Source organism: Salmo trutta, chromosome 4, assembly GCF_901001165.1.
Source record: "Salmo trutta chromosome 4, fSalTru1.1, whole genome shotgun sequence".
In the NCBI taxonomy this organism is placed as follows: Eukaryota; Metazoa; Chordata; class Actinopteri; order Salmoniformes; family Salmonidae; genus Salmo; species Salmo trutta.
Window position 1 is genome coordinate 28632552 of NC_042960.1, and position 26689 is coordinate 28659240.

Sequence of the window (26689 nt, forward strand, 5' to 3'; positions counted from 1 at the left end):
TTATTTCACCTTTATTTAACCAGGTAGGCCAGTTGAGAAGTTCTCATTTACAACTGCGACCTGGCCAGGATAAAGCAAACAGTGCGACAAAAACAACACAGAGTTACACATGGGATAAACAAGCGTACGGTCAATAACACAATAGAAAAATCTATGTATAGTGTGTGCAAATGTAGTAAGATTAGGGAGGTAAGGCAATAAATAGGCCATAGTGGTGAAATATTTACAATTTAGCATTAACACTGGAGTGATAGATGTGCAGATAATGATGTGCAAGTAGAGATACTGGTGTGAAAATGAGCAAAAAAATAAATATCAATATGGGGATGAGGTAGTTGGGTGTGCTATTTACAGATGGGATGTGTACAAGTACAGTAATCAGTAAGCTGCTCTGACAGCTGATGCTTAAAGTTAGTGAGGGAGATATGTCTCCAGCTTCAGTGATTTTTGCAATTCGTTCCAGTCATTGGCAGCAGAGAACTGTAAGGAAAGGCAGCCAAAGCAGGTGTTGGCTTTGGGGATGACCAGTGATATATCCTGCTGGAGCGAGTGCTACGGGTGGGTGTTGCTATGGTGACCAATGAGCTGAGATAAGGTGGGGCTTTACCTATCAAAGACTTATAGATGACCTGGAGCCAGTGGGTTTGGCGACAAATATGTAACGAGGGCCAGGCAACGAGAGCATACAGGTCACAGTGGTGGGTAGTATATGTGGCTTTGGTGACAAAACGGATGGCACTGTGATAGACTACATCCAATTTGCTGAGTAGAGTGCTGGAGGGAATTTTGTAAATGACATCGCCGAAGTCAAGGATCGGTAGGATAGCCAGTTTTACAAGGGTATGTTTGGCAGCATGCGTGAAGGAGGTTTTGTTGCGAAATAAGAAGCCGATTCTAGATTTAATTTTGGATTTGAGATGCTTAATGTGAGTCTGGAAGGAGAGTTTACAATCTAACCAGACACCTAGGTATTTGTAGTCCACATATTCTAAGTCAGAACCGTCCAGAGTAGTGATGCTAGGCGGGCAGGCAGGTGCGGGCAGTAATCGGTTGAAAAGCATGCATTTAGTTTTACTAGCGTTTAAGAGCAGTTGGAGGCCACAGGAGTGTTGTATGACATTGAAGCTCGTTTGAAGGTTTGTTATCACAGCGAAGGGCCAGATGTATACAGAATGGTGTTGTTTGCTTAGAAGTGGATCAGAATATCACCAGCAGCAAGAGCAACATCATTGATATATACAGAGAAAAGAGGCCCGAGAATTGAACCCTGTGGCACCCCCATAGACTGCCGGAGGTCCGGACCACAGACCCTCCGATTTGACACACTGAACTCTATCTGAGAAGTAGTTGGTGAACCAGGCGAGGCAGTCAGTTGAGGATCCAAGACTATTGAGTCTGCCGATAAGAATGAGGTGATTGACCAAGTCGAAAGCCTTGGCCAGGTCGATGAAGACGGCTGCACAGTACTGTCTTTTATCTATGGTGGTTATGATATCGTTTAGGACCTTGAGCGTGGCTGAGGTGCACCCATGACCAGCTCGGAAACCAGATTGTGTAGTGGAGAAGGTGCGGTGGGATTCGAAATGGTCGGTGATCTGTTTGTTAACTTGGCTTTCGAAGACTTTAGAAAGACAGTGCAGGATGGATATAGGTCTATAACAGTTTGGGTCTAGAATGTCACCCCCTTTGAAGAGGGGGATGACCGCGGCAGCTGTCCAATCTTTAGGGATCTCAGACGATACGAAAGAGAGGTTGAACAGGCTAGTAATAGGGGTTGCAACAATTTCGGCGGATAATTTTAGAAAGAGAGGGTCCAGATTGTCTAGCCCAGCTGATTTGTAGGGGTCCAGATTTTGCAGCTTTTTTCAGAACATCAGCTATCTCGATTTAGGTAAAGGAGAAGGGGGGGATGGGCAAGTTGTTGCGGGGTGCAGGGCTGTTGGCCAGGGTAGCCAGGTGGAAAGCATGGCCTGCCGTAGAAAAAGGCTTATTGAAATTCTCAATTATCATAGATTTATCGGTGGTGAGAGTGTTTCCTAGCCTCAGTGCAGTGGGCAGCTGGGAGGAGGTGCTCTTATTCTTAATGGACTTTACGGTGTCCCAAAACTTTTTGGAATTAGTGCTACAGGATGCCAATTTCTGCTTGAAAATTTGCCTTAGCTAAGCCTTAGCCTTAGCTTTCCTAACTGACTGTTTATATTGGTTCCTGACTTCCCTGAAAAGTTCCATATCGCGGGGGCTATTCGATGCTAATGCAGTATGCCACAGGATGTTTTTGTGCTGGTCAAGGGCAGTCAAGTCTGGAGTGAACCAAGGGCTATATCTGTTTTGCTAATATCTGCTATGCTAAGCATATCCCAGTTTAGGTCACCTAACAGTACGAACTCTGAAATAGATGGTGAGCAATCAATTCACATATGGTGTCCAGGGCACAGCTAGGGGCTGAGGGGGGTCTATAACAAGCGGCAACAGTGAGAGACTTTCTGGAAAGGTGGATTTTTAAGAGTAGAAACTCAAACTTTTTGGGCACAGACCTGGATAGTATGACAGAACTCTGTAGGCCATCTCTGCAGTAGATTGCAACTCCGCCCCCTTTGGCAGTTCTATCTTGACGGAAAATGTTGTAGTTGGGGATGGACATTTCAGAATTTTTGGTGGCCTTCCTAAGCCAGGATTCAGACGTCAGGACATCAGGGTTGGCGGAGTGTGCTAAAGCAGTGAATAAAACACATTTAGGGAGGAAGCTTCTGATGTTAACATGTATGAAACCAAGGCTTTTACGGTTACAGAAATCAATAAATGAGAGCGCCTGGGGAATAGGTGTAATGCTTGGGCTTCAGGGCCTGGGTTAACCTCTACATCACCAGAGAAACAGAGAAGGAGTAGTAGGATAAGGGTACGGCTAAAGGCTATAAGAACTGGTCGTCTGGTGCGTTGGGAACAGAGAATAAAGGAGCAGATTTCTGGGTGTGGTAGAATAGATTCAGGGTATAATGTACAGACAAGGGTATGGTGGGATGTGAGTACACTGGGGGTAAACCTAGGCATTGAGTGACGATGAGAGAGCTTGCATCTCTGGAGACACCATCTAAGCCAGGTGAGGTCTCCCCATGTGTAGGGTGTGTGACAAAAGAGCTATCTAAGGCATGTTGACCTCGACTAGGGGCTCTACAGTGGAATAAAACAGTAATAACTAACCGAAAACAGCAGTAGACAAGGCATATTGATATTAGAGAGAGGCATGTGTAGCCGAGTGATCATAGGGTCCAATGAGCAGCAATAGGTGAGTCAGGGTGCCGTTCGGTAGTCGCTATTATGCTAGGTGAGTGTGAGGCACAGCGTTCAGAAAGCTAGCGGGCCGGGGCTAGCAGATGGGTCTTCGGCGACATCGCAACGGAAAAGCCTATTGAAACCACATCGGACGATTACGTCAGCAGACCAGTCATGATGGATTGGCAGGGCTCCGTGTCGGCAATAAAGGGTCAAGGCCAATTGGCAAAAGAGGTGTTGTAGCCCACGAATTAGCGGGTATACCGCTTCGGCTAGCCGGCAGATGGGCCTAGCTCGAGGCTAGCTCAAGGCTAACTGGTGCTTGCTTTGGGACAGAGGCGTTAGCCAGCAGTGGCCACTCGGTTGCAGCTAGCTAGCTGCAATGATCCGGTGTAATGGCCCAGAGCTTGCGGCAGGAATCCGGTGATGTGGTGGAGAAAAGCAGTCCTATATGCTCTGGGTAGATATCGTGCTGTGCAGACTGGCATTGTCCAAGCTAAAGCTGGCTAGTGTCCGAGCTAAAGATAAAGGCCGCTAGATGTGGCTAACAGTGACTACTAGCTAGTTAGCTGGCTAGCTTCTGATGGAGGTTCCAGTTATCACGTATAAAAATAGCAGATCCGTACCACATTTGGTGAGGCGGGTTGCAGGAAAGTATATTTAGATTGTAGGTGGGAAGTGAGATTAAAATATATACGAAAGAAACGCAGAAACTGACTATTTACACGGGACAAGACAAACACACATCTGACTGCTACGCCATCTTGGATTCAACATAGACAAACCTTGTATGAAATATGTTGAATGTACCTTTGAAACAACGTCAGATCTTAAATGTTATATCCACTTGCCGAAAATAAAATATGGGCTGGGCAGCACCTCCTACTAGAGCGGATCTATCTACAGCTATTCATTTGGTCTCCCTTTGATGATTTTAACCAAGCCCAGTTTAGCTTTGATATTTGTCACTAACTACTACCAATGTGCTATCGTGAGAATGATTATTGAGATCTCTTAACTAAATACAGGACATTCACTGTTGCTATCAAAGTCATTCCAAAGGGTAGGTTTAACAGAGCAATATAATTTAACAGAGCCATATAAGTCTCATACTGTATCATCAATGATACTATATTGGCCTTAATAGCATTTGAAAAGTCATCAACAGCTATTGTTTCAATTCAACCCAGGATTCAACTAAAAATAGACAATACATATTTAGGCCTTGGGTTTCAAGTTTCAAATGTAATCTTCTATGTTATCATTAATATGTTTGATTCACGTCTCCATCTCAACCAAAAATGAAAGTTAAAGTATAGGACTAAATCAAATCAAACTTTATTTAAAGTGTATTTAAAGTTTGATTCAATTTAGTCCTATTGTTTAACTTAGATTTTTGGTTGAGATGGAAATGTGAAAGGTCGCAGGTCTGTGTAGATCTTCATAATTGCTATAATAATCTATGCAGAATCTTGAACAGCATTGATCACTTGCACTGTGTACTTCTAATGTAATCTCAACTGCAGTCCTTGTAATTTGGTAGTGGTATTTAATGATGCACAGTGATAACAAATTAAGTTGTTTAATAAATACAAAAATATCTGATATTGTATTCCCATTTGAACTTTGTGCTTTGAAATGATTGAAAGTGCAGTGATAACGCATTTAGATGACTAAACCCAAAATCAGTCATTGCTTTTCCATTGGTTGTGCTTTTAGATGGTTGAAGTATAGTGATAACACATTGGGAATTCAACAGACTTCTGGTTCTTTTTGAGTGGGTGAATAATCTCGTTGATCAACGTCGCAACCAAATATTAACAAAATGTCCACGTTGAAATTACGTGGTGTGCCCAGTGGGACATGGCTAATCTAGCAATGAGTGCTAGATGACAGTAGCTCTGTGGATTGCATGTTAAGTTCAGGGCCGTAACCAGAGATTGAGTTTTAGTGAGGTCCGGAAAACTCATAGGAAATTATTTGAAAGTTGAAGCTCGATACGGTTACATATCAGGATATTATTTTTTGACAATATCTAAATATTATTTCTGAGCTAGTTGGCTGTACCCCCACCAAAACCCCAGTACTTTTCCTTCATAGGTTGTTCTCCATCTTCTTTTTACATAGGGAAGCAATTTGTTTTCAGCTCTTATTTCCATGACTGATCAATACTTGTTTTCTCAAGGCTCTCTCTTTTCCCTCTGCAGCAGACATATGGTGAGCAATAGGTTTGGAACATCGAATTGCAATAAATATAGAATTGTGATAATCGTAATACATATCCTATCGGCAGCAAAGTATCGTGATATTATCGTATCTTGAGGTCCCTGGCAATTCTCTGCCCTACTGGCCATGTAAAATGTTATTATTTTATCTTCATTTTTGTTATTAACTTTCATTTGGATCAAAGTCAAGGCATTTAGGTTAGTTAAATGCTATTGTCTCCCGCCACTCTCTATGAGCAGAGTGATACCTTAACATAATAACACAAGTGTTCCAACATGGCATATTACTCCATGTTAGTTACCGGTATTACTCCATGTTAGTTACCGGTATGTCTGTGAAAGGAGTTTGGAATATGATGTTAAAATTAGAGGTCGACCGATTATGATTTTTCAACGCCGATACCGATTATTGGAGCCCCAAAAGCCCCGGTACCGATTAATCGGCCGATTTATTATGTTTTTTTTTTAAGTGTGTGTGTGTGTGTGTGTGTGTGTGTGTGTGTGTGTGTGTGTGTATATGTATATGTGTGTATGTGTGTATATGTATGTATGTATATATGTATGTATGTATATATATATATATATATGTATATATATATATACATACACACACACACACACACACACAGCTCTGAAGTGACAACGATACTGAAGAGTCTGCTTAGGAGACAAATACTCTCAACTGTTTGAATAATAAAAATAGAGTTTAAGTTACCTGTGATGAATGCTGAAAACAAAAACTGTAATTTCTATATGCAGGAAATCCTATTTTAATAATGGGCATGGTAAGAATTGACTACCAAAGTGCGAGTCATAATTCCCATGACACCTTCTAGCAAAATCTGAAAAGCAGTTCCTTGATTTATTCCATAGGATATTTTTAGATTAACTTAAAATAAGGTCTGTGTTTGGTTTAGGCTTACACCACCTTGCCAATTTTATAACTGTGTAGATATCCATAGGGTATAACTCTGATCAATATAAGCGTAGATAATTTTTTTTGTAGAGTGGATTTATGAAAATATGTTGACAAACGTTACCTAGTGAGATTTACACGGGTATCTAAACGCCGAGGCGGTTTAAGCACAAAACACAGACCTTATTTGAAGTAGATCAAGACATTCTCTATGGAAGACATCAACGGTAAAATAACGAAGGAACCCATTTCAAGTTCAGCCGCAAGTTATTACAGGAATTATGACGCGTCGACTATTTCTCTCTAAACCATATACCTTTGACTATTACGAGCCTGCTGCTGCCTACCACCGCTCAGTCAGACTGCTCTATCAAATATCAAATCATAGACTTAACTATAATATAATAAACCTTAGTTTCCGGATTTTACCATATTAATGACCTATCATCTCGAAAATATTATTCTTTCAGTGACATACGGAACCGTTCCGTATTTTATCTAACGGGTGGCATCCATAAGTCTAAATATTCCTGTTACATCGCACAACCTACAATGTTATTTCATAGTTCCGTAAAATTCTGGCAAATTAGTTCGCAACGAGCCAGATTCTGTATACCCTGATTCTGCGTGCAACGAACGCAAGAGAACTGACACAATTTCACCTGGTTAATATTGCCTGCTAACCTGGATTTCTTTTAGCTAAATATGCAGGTTTAAAAATATATACTTCTGTGTATTGACTTTAAGAAAGGCATTGATGTTTATGGTTAGGTACAGTCGTGCAACGATTGTGCTTTTTTTCGCAAATGCGCTTTTGTTAAATCATCCCCGTTTGGCGAAGTCTGCTGTCTTTGTTATGAAGAAATAGTCTTCACAGTTCGCAACAAGCCAGGCGGCCCAAACTGCTGCATATACCCTGACTCTGTTTGCAAGAGAAGTGACACATTTTCCCTAGTTAAAATAAATTCATGTTAGCAGGCAATATTAACTAAATATGCAGGTTTAAAAATATATACTTGTGTATTGATTTTAAGAAAGACATTGATGTTTATGGTTAGGTACACGTCGGAGCAAAGACAGTCCTTTTTCGCGAATGCGCACCACATCGATTATATGCAAAGCAGGACAGGCTAGATAACTACACATGGTTGATGATATTACTAGTTTAACTAGTGTTTATGATTGATTTATTGTTTTTTTATAAGATAAGTTTAATGCTAGCTAGCAACTTACCTTGGCAACGTAAAGCAGGTGGTTAGAGCGTTGGGCTAGTTAACGTAAGGTTGCATCCCCAAGCTGACAAGGTAAAAATCTGTCGTTCTGCCCCTGAACAAGGCAGTTAACCCACCGTTCCTAGGCCGTCATTGAAAATAAGAATGTGTTCTTTAACTGACCTGCCTAGTTAAATAAAGGTTTAAAAAAATATATATATATATATATTACCGATTTGTTATGAAAACTTGAAATCGGCCCAATTAATCGGCCATTCCGATTAATCGGTCGACCTCTAGTTAAAATAGAGAGAAATAGAGTCTACATTCTCTGACCATGGTTTTGTGCTTAGGAACATAAAAATGCAGTCATGATATTGTCATTTAAATGTGATTAACCATTGTTATTCCAGTCCATTAATCCAATAATGATGCCAGTAGTTATTAAGCACATTGGCACTGCTTTCTTTAATGTCCCTGGCAGCTAAAGAACCAGACGACCACTTAGCAGTGGCAGAACGTCAGGCCCTGCTGTGTCTGTGTTCCTGTCCAATCTACTCAGCTCTTATTGCTTTGTGGATCATTCAGAAATATGGTGCATATGCAGGTCACCACGTCGCAGACCGAACAAGCTCATTCAGAACTTGGACCATCCATTCAAACTACGTGACCAGCACTGCGAACACACACACCCACAATACGTGCATGAACTGCTCACAGAATTGCTACGCTTTATTGAACAAGCGAGAACTGAGGAAAGCCTTTTAGCCACACTGAGCTTGTGAGACACACATGCACGGTAACACACACACAACATTATTCGACTGTGGTAGCATCTTTTACTTCGCTGAGTCACTTAGGCCTCTCTCTCTCTCTCTCACTCACACACACACACACAGGCCTATCTCAGTCCTGTGGCTTTAGCACACTTCCTCTCTCCGTGGTCCTACAGTAGGTCCTACAGTAGTTGCTAACCAGTTACACAGTTATTTCAAGGCATTATTTTAGTATTTGCATCATCACTGTTACAGTAAACCTGACCGGCTCCCGAGTAGCGCAGCGGTCTAAGGCACTGCATCTCAGTGCTAGAGGCATATTGTGAGGTCCCACAAACGGCTGGGATTGGGAGTCCCATAGGGCGGTGCACAATTGGCCCAGCTTTGGCCGGTGTAGGCCGTCATTGTAAATAAGAATTTGTTCTTAAATGACTTGTCTAGTTAAATAAAGGTTAAGTAAAAAATAAACTGTTTCACACACCAGCACAAATACATTTTTTCACTAACTGCCAGTCTGTAGATGCTACCACACCGTGCCTTACATCAGTGGTATTCAGAGTCGGGGTTTTGGTGGAACTGCAGTGGGGTCACCAAAATAAAAGTAAATACTAGCATTTTTTTTTTCTTTACAAAAATGTATGAGTACAGATTACTGTATGGAACAATATGCAAAAACATTTTTTTAAGATAATTTGAAATGTACAATTTTATTGAGTACATTTATTTACTGTTTTCTTTTTATCTTGACAAGAGATTATTTGGTTATTTGTTGATGTAAAAATATTAATTTACAGACTCTAATGTTGTGTCATTAGATTTGGGGTGGGGTCACAAGAAATTGTTGTGAAAAGAATGGTTCCCCGCAGAAAAAGTTTGAATACTGCCTTACATGATGATTCTCTGTGCGTCACCAGAGTCTCGATACTACAACACCATCCCTTACATCAGCCAAACTCAACTGGCGGACCGCGGTCAGGGGTCCAGACTCAGAAGGGTCAATCCGGGTCGCATGTTGTTATATAAAAGTGAATACATAATTTTTTAGACATCTTTAAAAAAAAACTACCCGGCTCAGCAGCCTCTTTAACTCAGCAACCTCTCGTTCTCGCTCTCTCTCGAAGCAACGCCCACCACTACTAGTGCTTGTCTAATCCATTCGTGTGGTTATATGCAAATACAAGAGTATTTGCTTACCCAATCACATTAATCCAAATATCCTCCGTTGAACCTTGGGACAAGCAGGCAGAAAGAAACAGAAATATGTGACCGCAGTTCAACTGTAAATATCACAGATAGAATGAGCTTAGTTACCAGTGTCTTTGTTAATATGGCTTGTTAATTCTTTTTTAAGTTGATTCTGAAAACCGTATATTCAAAGTTGAGTGGACGGAACAGTATTTATTCATTCTGCCGCAACTAGCACAAAACCAATGTGCCTGATATGCAGTGAGTCCAAGGCTCTCATGAAAAGTGCCAATGTTAAACGCCATTATGACACCAGGTATAGCAAATTCGATCAGATGTATCCCCTGAACACGGAGGTGAGAAGAAACAAGATTAACCAACTCAAATCCCAATATGAGAGGTCCAACAAAGTCCTTGTCAATCCCTGAAAGCCCAAGAACGTGCAATAGAGTGTTCACTGAGTATAGCTTCGGGTTTTGGGGGGAAAAAATGCTAAATTCAGACACTGAGATGGTAAAAGAATGAATGTGTAAACTTGCTGACACCTTGCTTGGAGGTAAACAAAAAGATGAGCTCAGGGAAAAGATCAAACAGATCCCACTGTCAGATTCCACAGCAATGAGGAGAACTGAAATATTAGTGAAGATTTAACTTCACAACTTGATGAGGCCATTCAGTATGCAGTTCATTAGTTCTGGGTGAATCAACAAATAACACTGATAATGCCCAGCTTCTTGTGTTTGTCAGATTTTATAACAAAACAGAGGAATTCTGTGAGGAGCTGTTGGGATTAACAAATTTAGAACCACACACACGGGAAGAAGATATGCAGTACCAGTCAAAAGTTTGGACACCTTCTCATTCAAGGGTTTTTCTTTATTTTGTACTATTTTCTACATAGGAGAATAATAGTGAAGACATCAAAACTATAAAATAACACATGGAATCATGTAGTGACCAAAAAAGTGTTAAACAAATTAAAATATATTTTATATTTGAGATGCTTCAAAGTAGCCACCCTTTACCTTGATGACAGCTTTGCACACTCTTTTCATTCTCTCAACCAGCTTCACCTGGAATGATTTTCCAACAGTCTTGAAGGAGTTCCCACATATGCTGAACACTTGTTGGCTGCTTTTCCTTTACTCTGCGGTCCAACTCATCCCAAACCATCTCAATTGGGTTGAGGTCAGGTGATTGTGGAGGCCAGGTCATCTGATGCAGCACTCCATCACTCTCCTTCTTAGTCAAATAGTCCTTACACAGCCTGGAGGTGTGTTGGGTCATTGTCCTGTTGAAAAACAAATGATAGTCCCACTAAGCGCAAACCAGATGGGATGGTGTATCACTGCAGAATGCTGTGGTAGCCATGCTGTTTAAATGTGCCTTGAATTCTAAATAAATCACTGATAGTGTCACCAGCAAAGCACCATCACACCTCCTCCTCCATGCTTCACGGTAGGAATCACACATGCGGAGATCATCCGTTCACCTACTCTGCATCTCACAAAGACACGGCAGTTGGAACCAAAAATTTCAAATTTGGACTCATCAGACCAAAGGACAGATTTCCACCAATCTAATGTCCATTGCTCGTGTTTCTTGGCCCAAGCAAGTCTCTTATTATTGGTGTCCTTTAGTAGTGGTTTCTTTGCAGCAATTCAACCATGAAGGCCTGATTCATGCAGTCTCCTCTGAACAGTTGATGTTGAGATGTGTCTGTTACTTGAACTCTGAAGCATCCTCTGCAGTAGAGGTAACTCTGGGTTTCCATTTCCTGTGGCGGTCCTCATGAGAGGCAGTTTCATCATAGCGCTTGATGGTTTTTGCGACTGCACTTGAAGAAACTTTCAAAGTTCTTGAAATGTTCAGCATTGACTGACATTCATGTCTTAAAGTAATGATGGACTGTCATTTCTCTTTGCTTATTTGAGCTGTTCTTGCCATAGTATGGACTTTGTCTTTTACCAAATAGTGCCCTCTTCTGTATACCACCCCTACCTTGTGATTGGCTCAAAGGCACACCTGTTAATTGAATTGCATTCCAGCTGTCTGCCTCATTAAGCTGGTTGAGAGAATGTTAAGAGTGTGCAAAGCTGTCATCACGGCAAAGGATGGCTAATTTGAAAAATATAAAATATATTCAGATTTGTTTAACACTTTTTTGGTTACTACATGATTCCATATGTGTTATTTCATAGTTTTTGATGTCTTCACTATTATTCTACAATGTAGTAAAAATAAAGAAAATCCCTGGAATGAGTGTCCAGACATTTGACTGATACTGTACCTGAGGCCATCAAAGGGATGCTGACAAAAAGGGGGATAGATCTGAAGTCAGTGGTCTCCATCACCACATCACCATGATTTGAAGAGGGAGGGGACTGGTTGCACGTTTGAAAGTGGACAACCCTGACCTGACTTCATATCACTGCATAATCCGTCAATCTGTCCTGTGTGCCAGTCTGGGACAATAGTATTCTGAGGTCATGCCAACGATAATGAAACTGTTCAACTTTTTGACAGCAACATCATCCCTACAACACCGCCTGCTACGAGGCATTCTGACAATGGCCAATACCAGTTTTGATGACTTACTACTGCACACCAATGTCAGAGGGCTCAGCAAAGGCAGGGTTTTGGAATGCTTTTGGGCCATTCATGGAGGAAATCAAAGCTTTCTTATCAGAGCAAAAGAGTGACAAGCCAACTCAATTTTCTGATTTTTTGGAAGATGAGGAGAAGATGGAAACAGTTGCATTTTTGACAAACATTACATCACACCTTAATCAACTGAATGTTAAGCTGCAAGGACGGGACAACACAGTGCGTGATATCATAACAGCAGTCTGGACTTTCCAGAAGAAATTTGAGCTTTTCAAGAATGATCTCTCTGGTGCAAATGCAGGGAGATAAAGATGTTCCCAACCATGTTCTTTCATTTAGAAGCTGATGGATAACTTAAAGGCACGCTTTGATAACTTCACTGTTGGAAGAGAACTGCTGTTGCTCATCCAAAACCACTTCTCGGTCACAAATGTGACAAAGTTTTCAGAAGAAGCTAAATTGATCTTCAGATGGGTTGATTGAGCCCAGAGTGACTTATACACTGCTCAAAAAAATAAAGGGAACACTTAAACAACACATCCTAGATCTGAATGAAAGAAATAATCTTATTAAATGCCTTTTTCTTTACATAGTTGAATGTGCTGACAACAAAATCAGACGAAAAAAATCTATGGAAATCCAATTTATCAACCCATGGAGGTTTGGATTTGGAGTCACACTCAAAACTAAAGTGGAAAACCACACTACAGGCTGATCCAACTTTGATGTAATGTCCTTAAAACAAGTCAAAATGAGGCTCAGTAGTGTGTGTGGCCTCCACGTGCCTGTATGACCTCCCTACAACGCCTGGGCATGCTCCTGATGAGGTGGTGGATGGTCTCCTGAGGGATCTCCTCCCAGACCTGGACTAAAGCATCCGCCAACTCCTGGACAGTCTGTGGTGCAACGTGGCGTTGGTGGATGGAGCGAGACATGATGTCCCAGATGTGCTCAATTGGATTCAGGTCTGGGGAACGGGCGGGCCAGTCCATAGCATCAATGCCTTCCTCTTGCAGGAACTGCTGACACACTCCAGCCACATGAGGTCTAGCATTGTCTTGCATTAGGAGGAACCCAGGGCCAACCGCACCAGCATTTGGTCTCACAAGGGGTCTGAGGATCTCATCTCGGTACCTAATGGCAGTCAGGCTACCTCTGGCGAGCACATGGAGGGCTGTGCGGCCCCCCCAAAGAAATGCCACCCCACACCATGACTGACCCACCGCCAAACCGGCCATGCTGGAGGATGTTGCAGGCAGCAGAACGTTCTCCACGGCGTCTCCAGACTCTGTCACGTCTGTCACGTGCTCAGTGTGAACCTGCTTTCATCTGTGAAGAGCACAGGGTGCCAGTGGCGAATTTGCCAATCTTGGTGTTCTCTGGCAAATGCCAAACGTCCTGCACGGTGTTGGGCTGTAAGCCCAACCCCCACCTGTGGACGTCGGGCCCTCATACCACCCTCATGGAGTCTGTTTCTGACCGTTTGAGCAGACACATGCACATTTGTGGCCTGCTGGAGTTCATTTTGCAGGGCTCTGGCAGTGCTTCTCCTGCTCCTCCTTGCACAAAGGCGGAGGTAGAGGTCCTGCTGCTGGGTTGTTGCCCTCCTACGGCCTCCTCCACGTCTCCTGATGTACTGGCCTGTCTCCTGGTAGCGCCTCCATGCTCTGGACACTACGCTGACAGACACAGCAAACCTTCTTGCCACAGCTCGCATTGATGTGCCATCCTGGATGAGTTGCACTACCTGAGCCACTTGTGTGGGTTGTAGACTCCGTCTCATGCTACCACTAGAGTGAAAGCACCGCCAGCATTCAAAAGTGACCAAAACATCAGCCAGGAAGCATAGGAACTGAGAAGTGGTCTGTGGTTACCACCTGCAGAACCACTCCTTTATTGGGGGTGTCTTGCTTATTGCCTATAATTTCCACCTGTTGTCTATTCCATTTGCACAACAGCATGTGAAATTTATTGTCAATCAGTGTTGCTTCTTAAGTGGACAGTTTGATTTCACAGAAGTGTGATTGACTTGGAGTTACATTGTGTTGTTTAAGTGTTCCCTTTATTTTTTTGAGCAGTGTATATGAGTATCGCATGGCCCACAGTGACATTCGGTGCATTTAGACTACTATTTTTGTTCAACTCTCCTTTGTTCTCCAGAAAACATACACTTTATTTGATAAAAATTGAAATAATAATATTCGAGGCCCATGTACAATGGTTCATAGTGCACTTTTTGCATAGACAATTATGCAACCACTTTTGTTCTTCAGCAATGTTGCACATGTTTACATTTGAAATAAGTTGTAATTAATTCAAATTCTTAGTCTCATTTAATGTACATTTTATATAGCAACATGTTTCCTAAGTCATAGACGACTGTTTGTTACTATCCTGTACCACAGCACCAATATAGGACGATATCCATCTGGAACTTTGCCACGTAGTAAATTTGTGTTTCTGGACCTTCTCAAATAGTAGTTGAGTACCCCAGCCTTACATTATGATGCTTTGTGTGTCCCCAGAGTCTGTAGATGGTACCCAGTATCACTGGAGGATCTTCCTGAGTTCAAAGACACTGGAGACTGGACAGAGACTGGACAAGAGGGTAACACCAACCAGCCAACAATGTCTTCCATTGACCCCTACCAGTACATTATTGTAAGTCCACACATGTCCTCTTGCATTTAAAGTCTATGGCAGGGGGAACCCACTGCCTTGGCTTGTGTGTAAGCTCAGACCCTGTTGGGGAATTAAACAGCAGTATAACTTCAGTTGAAAACCTCTGTTTCCTGTCTCACTCTATCAGCACATTAGTGGGCAGCACTGCATGTTTCTCGTCATTGAAGCTCTAGGCATACTATATATCATTCTAGGATAAAGAAGACGCCCTGCTGGTGCTGGAGTCTGGTCTAGTGGTAGTGCTGCTGACTCAAAACGACACATTGTCTCTTGTGGGGCATGGGTTCAAACACTATCTCCACCTTCATATATGTATTACTCTACCTAGCTGTCTGCTCATTTGTGACTTTCTATTTCAATAAAGAAAACACAGATAAAAACTATTTTTAAATGAAGAAGGCGCCCAACTGGCTTGAGATATATGCCACTGTACTGTAGCCCCAACATGGCAGTCTAGTTCCCAGTGAAAGTCTGTGCCTGCTAATCACTCATCACTGTTACACTGTAGTGAAGACTAGCAGATCTACAGATTCACTACAAGAGGAATGGTGATAAGACAAAATGACATCTTACAAATGTTTACAAATGACTGCAAAACAATAACAAGGCAACAAAAAAGACCAGCGGCTGCCCCTTATTTGGGGTAAGGGAGCTCGGATAATCTTAAAGAAAAGGAGTAGGACTCACACCTCACCTTGACACCTCTTGCATCACATGATTGTATCAAAGCCTAGGTTTTGACAATAAGCACAGTTAATATTGTACACGCTGTCCCTAAGTAGTTCTAGGCAGTTGTTGGAGTTCAAGTGTAATAGATCTGTGCATGTGTGGTGAGTGTGTCCTTGCTCACAGACTATGTTTCTGTTGATGTTTGTGTGCAGGTGGAGCAGCAGTTCTCTCACAAATTCAGAGTGACAGTGTTGCGAGCTAAGAATGTCACTAAGGGAGCACTGGGTGACCTGTGTGAGTCTGACAACACCTGTTATTCCACATGCTCCTAGTTCACATGTTAATTAACAATCACAAATTCTCCAACATAAAAACATATCACAGGGAGTTGTCACTTCTGTAAAAGCAAATCATTTATATTGTGTCGTGAAATGTAATTATTCCAAATACTCAAGACCTGCCAGAATATTCAAACACTTCATATTAACTTGCTCTTATAGCTGTGTAATAACAATATTGTAGTTGTGTTCATCTATGTTATGTTTTTATCGAACATATATGTACAGTATGTTTGTATCACTCTTTCTATTTCTATGTTTGCTTGTATGTACTGTATGTAATGTGTGTTTGTGTCTGCAGTGGACACTCCTGACCCCTATGTGGAGCTGTTCATTCCCACCACCCCTGAGAGCAGGAAACGAACGAGGCACATAGACAACGACATCCACCCAGAATGGAATGAGACCTTTGACTTCATACTGGACCCAAACCAGGATAATGTTCTAGAGGTGAGAGATGGAACCGTGTCAGTTCAACTCAGTTCAGCACAGTTTAATTTAAGTCAAATCAACTGAACTCCCAGTCAGGTCAAGATGTGGAAGCTGAAGCCTTAAAACCTGTTACGGCTAGACGTTCCACTAGCCAAACGTTTCGACAACATCCGGTGAAATTGCAGAGCGCGAAATTCAAATAAAATTATTAGAAATATTTAACTTTCAGAAAATCACAAGTGCAATACCCCAAAATAAAGCTTAACTTCTTGTTAATCCAGCCACTGTGTCAGATTTCAAAAAGGCTTTACGGCGAAAGCAAACCATGCGATTATCTGAGGACAGCACCCCATCATACAAACACATGAAAATCATATTTCAACCAAGCAGGTGCGACACGAAAGTCAGAAATAACGATATAATTCATGCCTTACCTTTGAAGATCTTCTTCTGTTGGCACTCCAATATGTCTCAGAAACATCACAAATGGTCCTTTTGTTCGATAAACTCTTTTTTTTATATCCCCAAAATGGCCATTTATTTGGCGCATTTGATTCAGAAAAACACCGATTCCAACTCGCCCAACATGACTACAAATTATCTAATAAGTTACCTGTAAACTTGGTCCAAACATTTCAAACAACTTTCCTAATCCAACTTTAGGTATCCTAAAACGTAAATAATCGATAACATTTAAGACGGAATATACTGTGTTCAATAGCGGATAAAATCAACCAAATTCTCAAGACTGTTGACATCTTGTGGAAGTCATAGGAACTGCAATCAGGTGCCTCATAAATCTAGTTTCCCATAGAAAACCAGTAGAAAACACAGTGAACTCAAAAAAAAAAAAAATGTCCTGGATGGTTTGTCCTCGGGGTTTCACCTGCCAAATAAGTTATGTTATACTCACAGACATTATGTTAAAAGTTTGAGAAACTTTAGAGTGTTTTATATCCAAATCGACCAATTATATGCATATCATAGCTTCTGGGCCTGAGTAGCAGGCAGTTTACTTTGGGCATGCTTTTCATCCGGACGTGAAAATACTGCCCCCTATCCCAAAGAGGTTTTAAGCTTGTTGGTTGGTGCTGTACTCAATCAGATAACATTAATGGACGCCAATTACGTGATGGACGAGAAGCTTGGGACTGCATCGTACAACATCTCCAAGATGTTGAAAACTGGCCACACAGAGACAGTGCCTTTCCTCATCGGCAAAGTAAGACCTCTATACTTTCGCAGTCTGTCTGTAGAGTATCCTGAAGGAAAGAGTGTGCCTGAAAGACATTAGCTCACACAAATATAATTGTCTGTTGAGTGATGTTGACTCATCTATGGCAGTGAGGTTTTCCTCTCTTCTCCTACCTCTTACTGAATATCCCTCTTCTTTCTCTTCTCTCACCCTCTATCTATCCCTCTTCATCCACTCTTCCCTTTCCTTACTGTAGCTTACCTACCTGCATCTCTCTCCCCTTCTCTCCTCTCAGTACCCTCATCCTCCTACAGTATTTCTTATCCCCTCTCCTTCTGGATGTTGTACTGTATCCCATACTGTATCCCAGGGTGTTTTGCTGTTGACAGATTCATTTGTTTAGTTTTATCCCAGGCTGAAGACAGATTAATCAATTTTTTCTCTTCTACAACAACCACAGCGTCTTTGTGTTGTTTTGACAGGCAACCAATGTGTACTTAGAGATGGTCCTGGAGGTCTGGTACGTGTACTTCCATTAACACTCCTCTCCTCGTCTCTGTCTGTTTATTTATTTGTATCCCCATTTAGCTTTTGCAGAAGCAGCAGCTACTCTTACTGGTGTCAGCTTAAACAAAGCACAGGAATTCACATCAGGCTATGTAACCCACACCAGTGTGGTTTAGTACAAAACTCTTAATGTTTATTTTCAATTTTTTTTAGTTTGTCCATTTTTCAGAATGTGTTTACAGGTACCACCTTCCTGTACATGTGGGCTACCACTCAAACAAAGAAATCTGAGAAGTGCATACAAAGACAAAGAACAGCATCAGCAGTTGAAGTAATATTCTGTATGAAGGGAAAATACATTTAAAAAACTCCCCCTCCCAAACCCATTCCCCCCAACCCCCTCAGTCCCCATCCACCTGCCTGCATTCTCCCTCCCCTACCGAAAACCATGTTTCCCATCCCTCCTAGCCCCCCTCTTCACACATCTTCATTGTCATTTTTCCATATTCTGGTCCAGTTAAAGGATGATTCAGTTACATTTAGATCTGTGGGCCATACCTTTTTGATGGCGAGCTTTCCAAAAGTTGTTGAAATATTACCGAGATTAGTCCTTTCATGAGACCAGATAATCTGTTTACAAATTCCATCATTGGATGAATCGACAACTGGGTTTCCCATGGAACCCCATAAACCAGCACAGCTGACCTAAGTTGGAGATAAAGAAAAAAAGAGTTACCTGCTAATATAAATAAATGCTTCTTTCAGATCTTGGAATATCCTCAAACCATTACTATCCATGATATCGCAAAGGGTACGGATGCCACATTTGGACCATTGAGGCGATGTGAAAGGCCATCCTCCAGATCGCAAGGCATTATTGTTAAATATTGGAAGCTGGGGGTGCCATTTCATTTCCCAGTTGAATTGTTTTTCAAATTTGCAATAAATAGGTTGTTTGGGTCAAAGTGTAGTTTGTTTAAGAGAGATCCACTTCTTCCAGGGCAATGGGAGCCACCATATTTCTTTCTATTCCTTTTTTTAACAACTGTAACTGTTTTCAGTAAACACATGGCTTAGATTTACTGGACTGTTGCAAAAAAAGACAAAAATAAATGTTTTATTGTCATATACACTGGAATGTGTTGTTTTACAGGGTCAGTGATAGTAGTACAGCGCCCCTGGAGCAAATTGGGTTAAATGCCTTGTTCAATGGCCCATGGACAGATTTTTCACCTTGTCGGCACGGGTATTCAAACCAGCGACCTTTCGGTTACCGGCCCAATGCTCTAACCAGACTGTTGTTTTAGGTAAAGGGGAGGACATGCTTGGCATGATTGTAGTCTCAGTAATGCGGAGGTGGGAGGTTGGAGGTCTTGGGTGTGTTTGTCTCTGGAGGTCTATCTCAGACCAGACCAACTTGGAACCAGATCTAATCACATCTGGAGCCTAAGTAAACTTCAGTCATGGCTGGCTAACCTACAGAACATCAAATCAATCATCACGGCTGACTAACAGGTCTACTAGAGAGAATACAGAGACGTCTGTCTGTTTCCATATGGGAAAACGTGATGTTTTAAAGCAGTTGTTGAAATGTAATGACAGAAGTGTGAATATGTTTTGCCTGCGTTTGTTTATGCTTATTATTGTAGGTCTTCTAAACTAATCTTACTTCATTTCACTCAACAACAACACATCCTAAACTCACTGACCCCACAAACAGGCTTTTGCTAGTGGGACACATTCAACTGAGCACTCTAACAATCTAAATTGATAGTATATTATTACATTTGTCAAATAGGACAAATATTTATTGTTAACACTTTATTTGGATAGTATGTAGAGCATCTACAGACTATCTACAACCTCTAACCCTAGTTAGGGTTATTCTTACCCTAACCGTAACCTTAGCAAGCAGTTGCTTATCAACAAATAGTTTATTCATAGTATGAAAATCCAGACTATTCAAATAAAGTGTGACCTATTTATTTGATAAACATTTTGTCTCGCTTATGATGGCCATATGCAGGGTTATGTCTCTGTGTCCCCATGTAGTACGAACCTGGACCTGCGGTTCAGCCTGACCCTGTGTGACAAGGAGAAACTATTCAGACAGGCCCGCAGAGAGAGGGTGATGCTGGGCATCAAGAAGCTGCTGGACATGGAAAAGCCCCGCTTCCTCCCCAGCACCCCTAAGGAGGTGGGCATACCTGAGTACTGTGGGCCCAGGCTTGCAAAGCGGCCTACTGCCAACCCCAGTGTTCTTTTCTAAATCAGTTTCTGACTTATAGTCAAATGCAGTGTTTTACATGTGAAACCTCATGTATTAGGATGCATTGCAGGGTCAATGGGTCATAGAATGGTAACCATTTCAAAATGAACGGGCAATATAATAGACATGAACTAACTAAGGCATTTATTGCCATAGAAAGGGGGCTTACTCTGCAGTATTACTGAGCATAGTGGTCAAGTTCATAGACGAGACAATATTAGCCAACAACACCACTTGTTATATGCAAGAACACGTACACCACATCCACAGGTCTCTTAGTATTCAAATGTGATAATTTTATAGGCACTAACTTCCTCTCACACTGAAAGCTCTGAAGGCTGGTTCAGAGGCAGCTGACATTTGGCCCTGTTCTCCTGGTTGTAGCCTCTACCAACACCTCTCACTGCCTGCCTGTGTTCTCGGATGATCCGGAAGCTTACCAGCCATAATGAGATAATAATCCACCACATAAAAGTGTTGTTGCAGAACTTCTGAGCTGCCACACCGCATTCCCATTGAGGCTAGTTAATACTAGAACATTTCACAACTCAGTGAAGTGCAGTTGTTGTCAGAGTGGGTTATAATATTTGTTTGAATTGTCTACGGAAATGACTGTGGTTCTAGTTCAGAGAAGTCAGTGCAGAGGCGGAAAGAGGCCCAGGAACTACAGCAAGTAGAGTGAGGCAACAACAGTCGGAAGTAACATCAGGAAGTGGGGCTTACTGACAGTTGACCTGCTATGAATCTCAAGGAGTCATGTTATGACAGGGATCCGAATCCTTTCCAATCTCTTCCTGTCTGTGGCTGTCATTGTCTGTGTCTGTGCAGGTGCCGGTGATCGCCATAGTGGGTTCAGGGGGAGGCTTCAGGGCAATGGTGGGCTTCTCTGGGGTTATGAAGGGCCTGTATGAGTCTGGGGTCCTGGACTGTGCCACCTACATTGCTGGCCTCTCTGGATCCACCTGGTCAGTCAACTATTCATCTGTTTATACCATGCTCTCTCTCCCTCCCTCCCACTCCTCTTTTCTCCTACAGTGTCTACCCATCTACCTCTGCACTAAAATGTAACCCGTTTTTAGATGGAGGACTGTATGTGCTCTACCTGTGTGTTCTCATGCCTCCCTTCCTCCCTCACTATCTCTTTCCCTCTCCCTCCCTCCTTATCTCCGTCTCTCCCACAGGTACATGTCGACCCTGTTCTCTCACCCAGAGTTCCCCTCTAAGGGTCCTAAGGAGATCAACGCGGAGCTGATGAAGAGAGTGAGCAGTAACCCTCTGAGACTGCTGCTGCCCCAGCACATCACCAACTACATCCAGTCTCTGTGGAGCAAGAAGGCCAACGGACAGCCTGTCACCTTCACTGACATCTTCGGCATGCTCATCGGAGAGACACTCATCCCTGCGGTGAGAGGAGAACCGCACACACCTGTTTTTGTTGTTACTCCATTATTTCACCCATCTCTCTCTCTCTGTCTTCAAGAGGGTGAAACTAAACTGACTATAACTCCCAGTGTTTCTCTGTTTTCATCAGAGGATGGACACAAAGCTGAGTGAGTTGCAGGAGAAGGTGAACGAGGGCCAGTGTCCTCTCCCTCTGTTCACCTGTCTGCACGTCAAACCAGATGTGTCCGAGCTCATGTTCGCAGGTCAGTGAGCGTGTATGCATTGTGTGTGTGTGTCTGTGTGGGTGGTCTGTGTGAGTGTGTGTTTGTTCACGCAATGGTTACGCAACAATCAATGTTGTCAGTTTGAGTAGACCTGCGTAAGAGGGGGAGGAGAGAGTGATGAGCCCGTCATTGCCTTTACCTCACTGATTTACATTCATAATGGTGTGTTAACGTTTGTTTGTGTGTGTATTACTGTAGATCACAAGGTCATTTCAGTAGGAGTTCATGCACCACAGGAGGCTGGTGAGAGGAAGACTGCTCATAATAATGGCTGGGATGGAGTGAAAGGAATGGTATCAAACTCAAACTCTGTGTTTGATACCATTCCAATTATTCTGTTCTAGCAATTACAATGAGCCCGTCCTCCCCAATTAACATACCACCAGCCGCCTGTGTCATGCACGTAGTATGAGTGTGAGCATTATGAGTAATCAGAGATGGTCAGATAATCTCTCCCGCATGAAAATTTCCATTCTCTACATTTCCTTGGAGCATCACTCATTTCACACACACTGATGTGTCATGGTTGGTTGAAATTCAAATGTTGCTTTGAGAGAGTCATCCATGAATGTACTGCAGATAACCAGCGCTGGCCATATGCACAGTGGCTAAGTTTGTCCCATTCATTTTAAACAAATGAATAGTGACACGAGTCTAAACAATTTGCAGATCAGAAACAGTCTCTGTTACTGACGGTAAGGAGGAACTGGAGGTGATGAAGAACAAAGGATTATGCAAACAATGTTATTCCAAAACAGTGAATGAAGCTATCAACATATTGACCCCAGGCATTCTTGTAGTTTTAGTGCTGTAGTGTGAGAAGGAACGTCAACAATGTGTAAGTGTTAGTGCTGGGAATTGTCAGGGACCTCACGATATTATCAAGATACTTAGGTGCCGATACGATATGTATTGCGATTCTCGCTGATTCTCACAATTCTATATGTATTGCGATTCGATACTGTGATTTTATTGCGATTCGATGTTCCAAACATATTGCTCCCCATATGTCTGCTGCAGAGGGACAAGAGAGCCATGAGAAAACAACATGTTTTGATTAGTCATGGAAATAAAAGTGCTGAAAACAAATTGGCTGCGTATTTAAAAAGAAGATGGAGAACAAGCTATGAAGGAAATAGGGGCAGGTACAGCTAACTAGCGCAAAAATAATATTGCGATATTGTCAAAACGATATATCATAAAAAATAATATCCCGATATGTAACTATAGATTTCTCCCCCCATCACTAGTAGGTGTAGTAGTACAATGTGGAAGGGCAATGTTATATAGGTGTCAATGTGGTTGTGGTACGCCCCTAGTCTGATCTAGGATCTTTCTCAAATTTTAGCTTGACTCATAATGACATGACATGTAAATCGGACCTCAAAACAGTCCTTAGGGACAACCTGTCCCCTGTTAGGGTGACTGAGTCCATTACTGTATGCTGAGTCATTGGTACTGTGACCAACATATTTGTAATAATATTCATGCAAATGAATGTTGGTGTTCCAGTGTATTTTATAGATTAGCTGGAATAGAATATTAAATCGGTTAGTCATTGACTTTTTTTTTTTACTGTAAATCCCCCACCTTTTATCTCTGGTGTGACAAGGTAATGCTGTCACAACTATTCCAGATTAAGGCAAAAATAACACCACATAATTTACAGTACAGTAGTAACATTATACTCCTTAATCCAGGACCAATGATAGGCTGAAAGGTGATAGTGTATTGTCATTCTGAGGAACTCTGTCAGACGTATAATGTGTGAACAGTGTGTTGTGCCTTACAATTATATGTGTGGGTGTTGTTGTCACTAGAGTCAGGTAGGGTGTATATACCCCCTGTCACCTGGTTCCAGTAATGGAGGTCATAATGACAGTTGCTTCTGAGCTGCACTGTTACTGTAAACCTGGGCTACCCTTTTTCCATAACAAAAACATACACATATTTACTGCAGGATATACACATTTTCCCAATTACATTGCACTTAGTGTGCTCCCCTAATTAAAGAGTTAGCTAGTTACATGCACATATTGATTTTTATCAATGGATGTTATTTTATTTAACATTTTATATTTAACATTTTCTTTTGGACAGACTGGGTGGAGTTCAGCCCATATGAGATTGGAATGGCAAAGTACGGAACATTCATGACCCCTGATCTTTTTGGAAGCAAGTTCTTCATGGGAATCACTGTGAAGCAGTATGAAGAGAACCCACTACATTTCCTTATGGGTAAGAAAATCCAGACATATACACACGCATACATACACAAACAACCGAATATTGCTGGCACTTCAGCATAGGACTTCCTGAAGAGATTCCTCACATAAGCTATCATCAAACATGATATTCATAAGTCATCACATGATATTGATGTTGATCTAGTGGGTTTATCTCTCTCCAGGGGTTTGGGGGAGTGCCTTCTCCATCCTCTTCAACAGAGTGCTGGGTGTCAAAGACACTGTCGGGGGGAGCACCATGGAGGAAGAGCTCGGTAAGTAACCACACACACTTTTCTTATAACCCCAATCCTAACTCTGACCTCTGGTCTTACCCCTGACCCAAATGAAGTCGTGCACCCTGTACAGATAAAGTACCACATCGTGGTCTCCTCCACAGTTAGTACAGCACATACACTTGTCTTGTATCTACTCACAGTGAAGCTCATACATTGTAGCTTATAGACCTGAAGACAATGACTGTGCTTAGCCCAAAGGCTTAGTTCCTATGTGTTGTGTTAGCCCATAGTCCCAATCCAATGTGTTGGATCTGCTCTGCGCAACACAAGCCAACTGCATCTCCCATTGTAGTCTGCTTTCTTTATTATGTACGGTACGCCTGACTCTTTGTGTGAACGCAGATTAATGTGACATGCTAGTACCTGATGCTAGTACCTGATGCCAGCTCACAGATGTGAGTGTGATTTCCCTTCGGTCAAAACAAAGATAATGTTCAGCTTCCTGTTATTATTTATAACTGCTTTTTAAGTTTGTTTTATGGGCTGTTGGTGTTTGATTTGACCTTTTAGCACACCAACACACATATCTACAATAGAATACATACAGTACCTGCTTGCAGATGCAGTGAGTGCACATGTGCACTCACTGCATCCCATTCCAATAATTCACTGGTTTATGTTAAATGCCAATTGTTTTATTGTGTTTGCTATGTAAGCCATTGTTGCAAATGAGTTTATAAAAAGGTAGTGCCTAAACAATTGAAAGTTAATTGGACAGCCTAATATAAGCGATACAAGTCATGCTATGATAACCTCTGACTTGGATATGAGTGAAAGTGTGATTAAAGAAGATGTCCTTGTCTTTTCCTGCAGAACAGTTAAAGCCTCAACACATTGTGGGGGAGGACAGTCTAGATAATGACGAGAGGCCTTGGAAAGGTGAGAACTGCAATATCCGTGATGCATAATGATTCATACGAAATACACAGAAACCTGAATAAGTGTGTGGTCTACATTTATTTTAACACATTCAAACTGTTCAGGGGAAGTCACCGCCTTGATGCTGCATTGATGGAGCAGTGACTGTCTGATGAGGAACAGGCTGTCTCGACATAGTGAGCTAGGTTATAGGGCTACATCATGGGCTGGATAGAAGCAGTCTACCATCTTCAGAACTGGATAATAATTGCTTTATTTGCCTCATAAAATAGAAAATAAATAATATTGTTTGTTCTATCTCTCATAAAGCTGTGATTTGAGAATAGCACATGCTTAGGCTATAGACTTTCATTCTTGTTATTTTTGAAAGCCACAACAGGCTAGAATACCTTAAGTTTTTAGGCTAGAGAGAAGGGAATATAGGCTATATTTCTTTAAACAGCTTGACAATAGATAGTTAAGGAGTGTCCTTTATAAAACAAAATTACGTTTAGGCTATTGCCTAATGCCCATGCATCCGACAGAGAGAGAAACAATAGGCTATTTTCTGACTGGACATTGTGCGCTATTTTGGTGGAATTCTCTGCTCTGTCTGGCCTACAGTCCTCTCTTGCAATTCCTCTCTTTCTATATTCCTCTCGTTCTATATAGTTGGCTATGTAGTTAAAATAGGCTGAACCATTGTCTGTCACATCACAATGTTGTCACCATCAGCGATGGCAGTCAATTATCGACGATGCTATGGTAATATCGCCCAACCTTAGTCGTGCATGTAGGGAAGAACCGGGACGAAATTAACATTTTTTTTCCCTAATCACTCAAAGATCGATAGAACTAGAGAGACCGTCTTTCATGACAAACAACTTATATACACTGAGTGTAAAAAAAACATTTAACCTGTTATGGCTAGGGGGCAGTATTTTCACGGCCGGATAAAAAACGTACCCGATTTAATCTGATTATTACTCCTGCCAAGAAACTAGAATATGCATATAATTATTAGCTTTGGATAGAAAACACTCCAAAGTTTCTAAAACTGTTTGAATGGTGTCTGTGAGTATAACAGAACTCAAATGGCAGGCCAAAACCTGAGATGATTCTGTACAGGAAGTACCCTGTCTGACCATTTCTTGCCCTTCTTGATTATCTCTATCCATTACAGGGGATCTCTGCTGTTACGTGACACTTCCTACGGCTCCCATGGGATCTCAGAAGGCGGCAAAAAGCTGAATCGTGGCTTTGCAGGCTCTGGCTGAAAAAAAGTAGCGTGTTTGGATAGTGGCCAGTCACAGTACTATGAAACTCAGGCTCGTGCACGAGGGGATCCCATGCTTTTA

The 26689-nt window shown here is 41.9% G+C and overlaps 1 protein-coding gene across 2 annotated transcripts in view; it reads left to right on the forward strand.

Moving 5' to 3' along the window:
• Positions 1-26689, forward strand: part of LOC115192191 (cytosolic phospholipase A2) — a 71611-nt gene that overhangs the window by 23919 nt on the left and 21003 nt on the right. The window contains exons 2-13 of one of the 2 annotated variants that reach the window (XM_029750410.1): positions 14716-14851; positions 15754-15835; positions 16181-16329; positions 17417-17533; positions 17989-18026; positions 20066-20210; positions 21111-21247; positions 21464-21686; positions 21814-21928; positions 24050-24187; positions 24360-24449; positions 25287-25352. In XM_029750410.1, the coding sequence (XP_029606270.1) occupies positions 14819-14851; positions 15754-15835; positions 16181-16329; positions 17417-17533; positions 17989-18026; positions 20066-20210; positions 21111-21247; positions 21464-21686; positions 21814-21928; positions 24050-24187; positions 24360-24449; positions 25287-25352 (1333 nt within the window). In that variant the 5' untranslated portion in view covers positions 14716-14818. Of the gene's footprint in view, positions 1-14489; positions 14852-15753; positions 15836-16180; positions 16330-17416; positions 17534-17988; positions 18027-20065; positions 20211-21110; positions 21248-21463; positions 21687-21813; positions 21929-24049; positions 24188-24359; positions 24450-25286; positions 25353-26689 lie in introns of those variants that run through there. The other variant, XM_029750412.1, reaches the window with a different exon arrangement.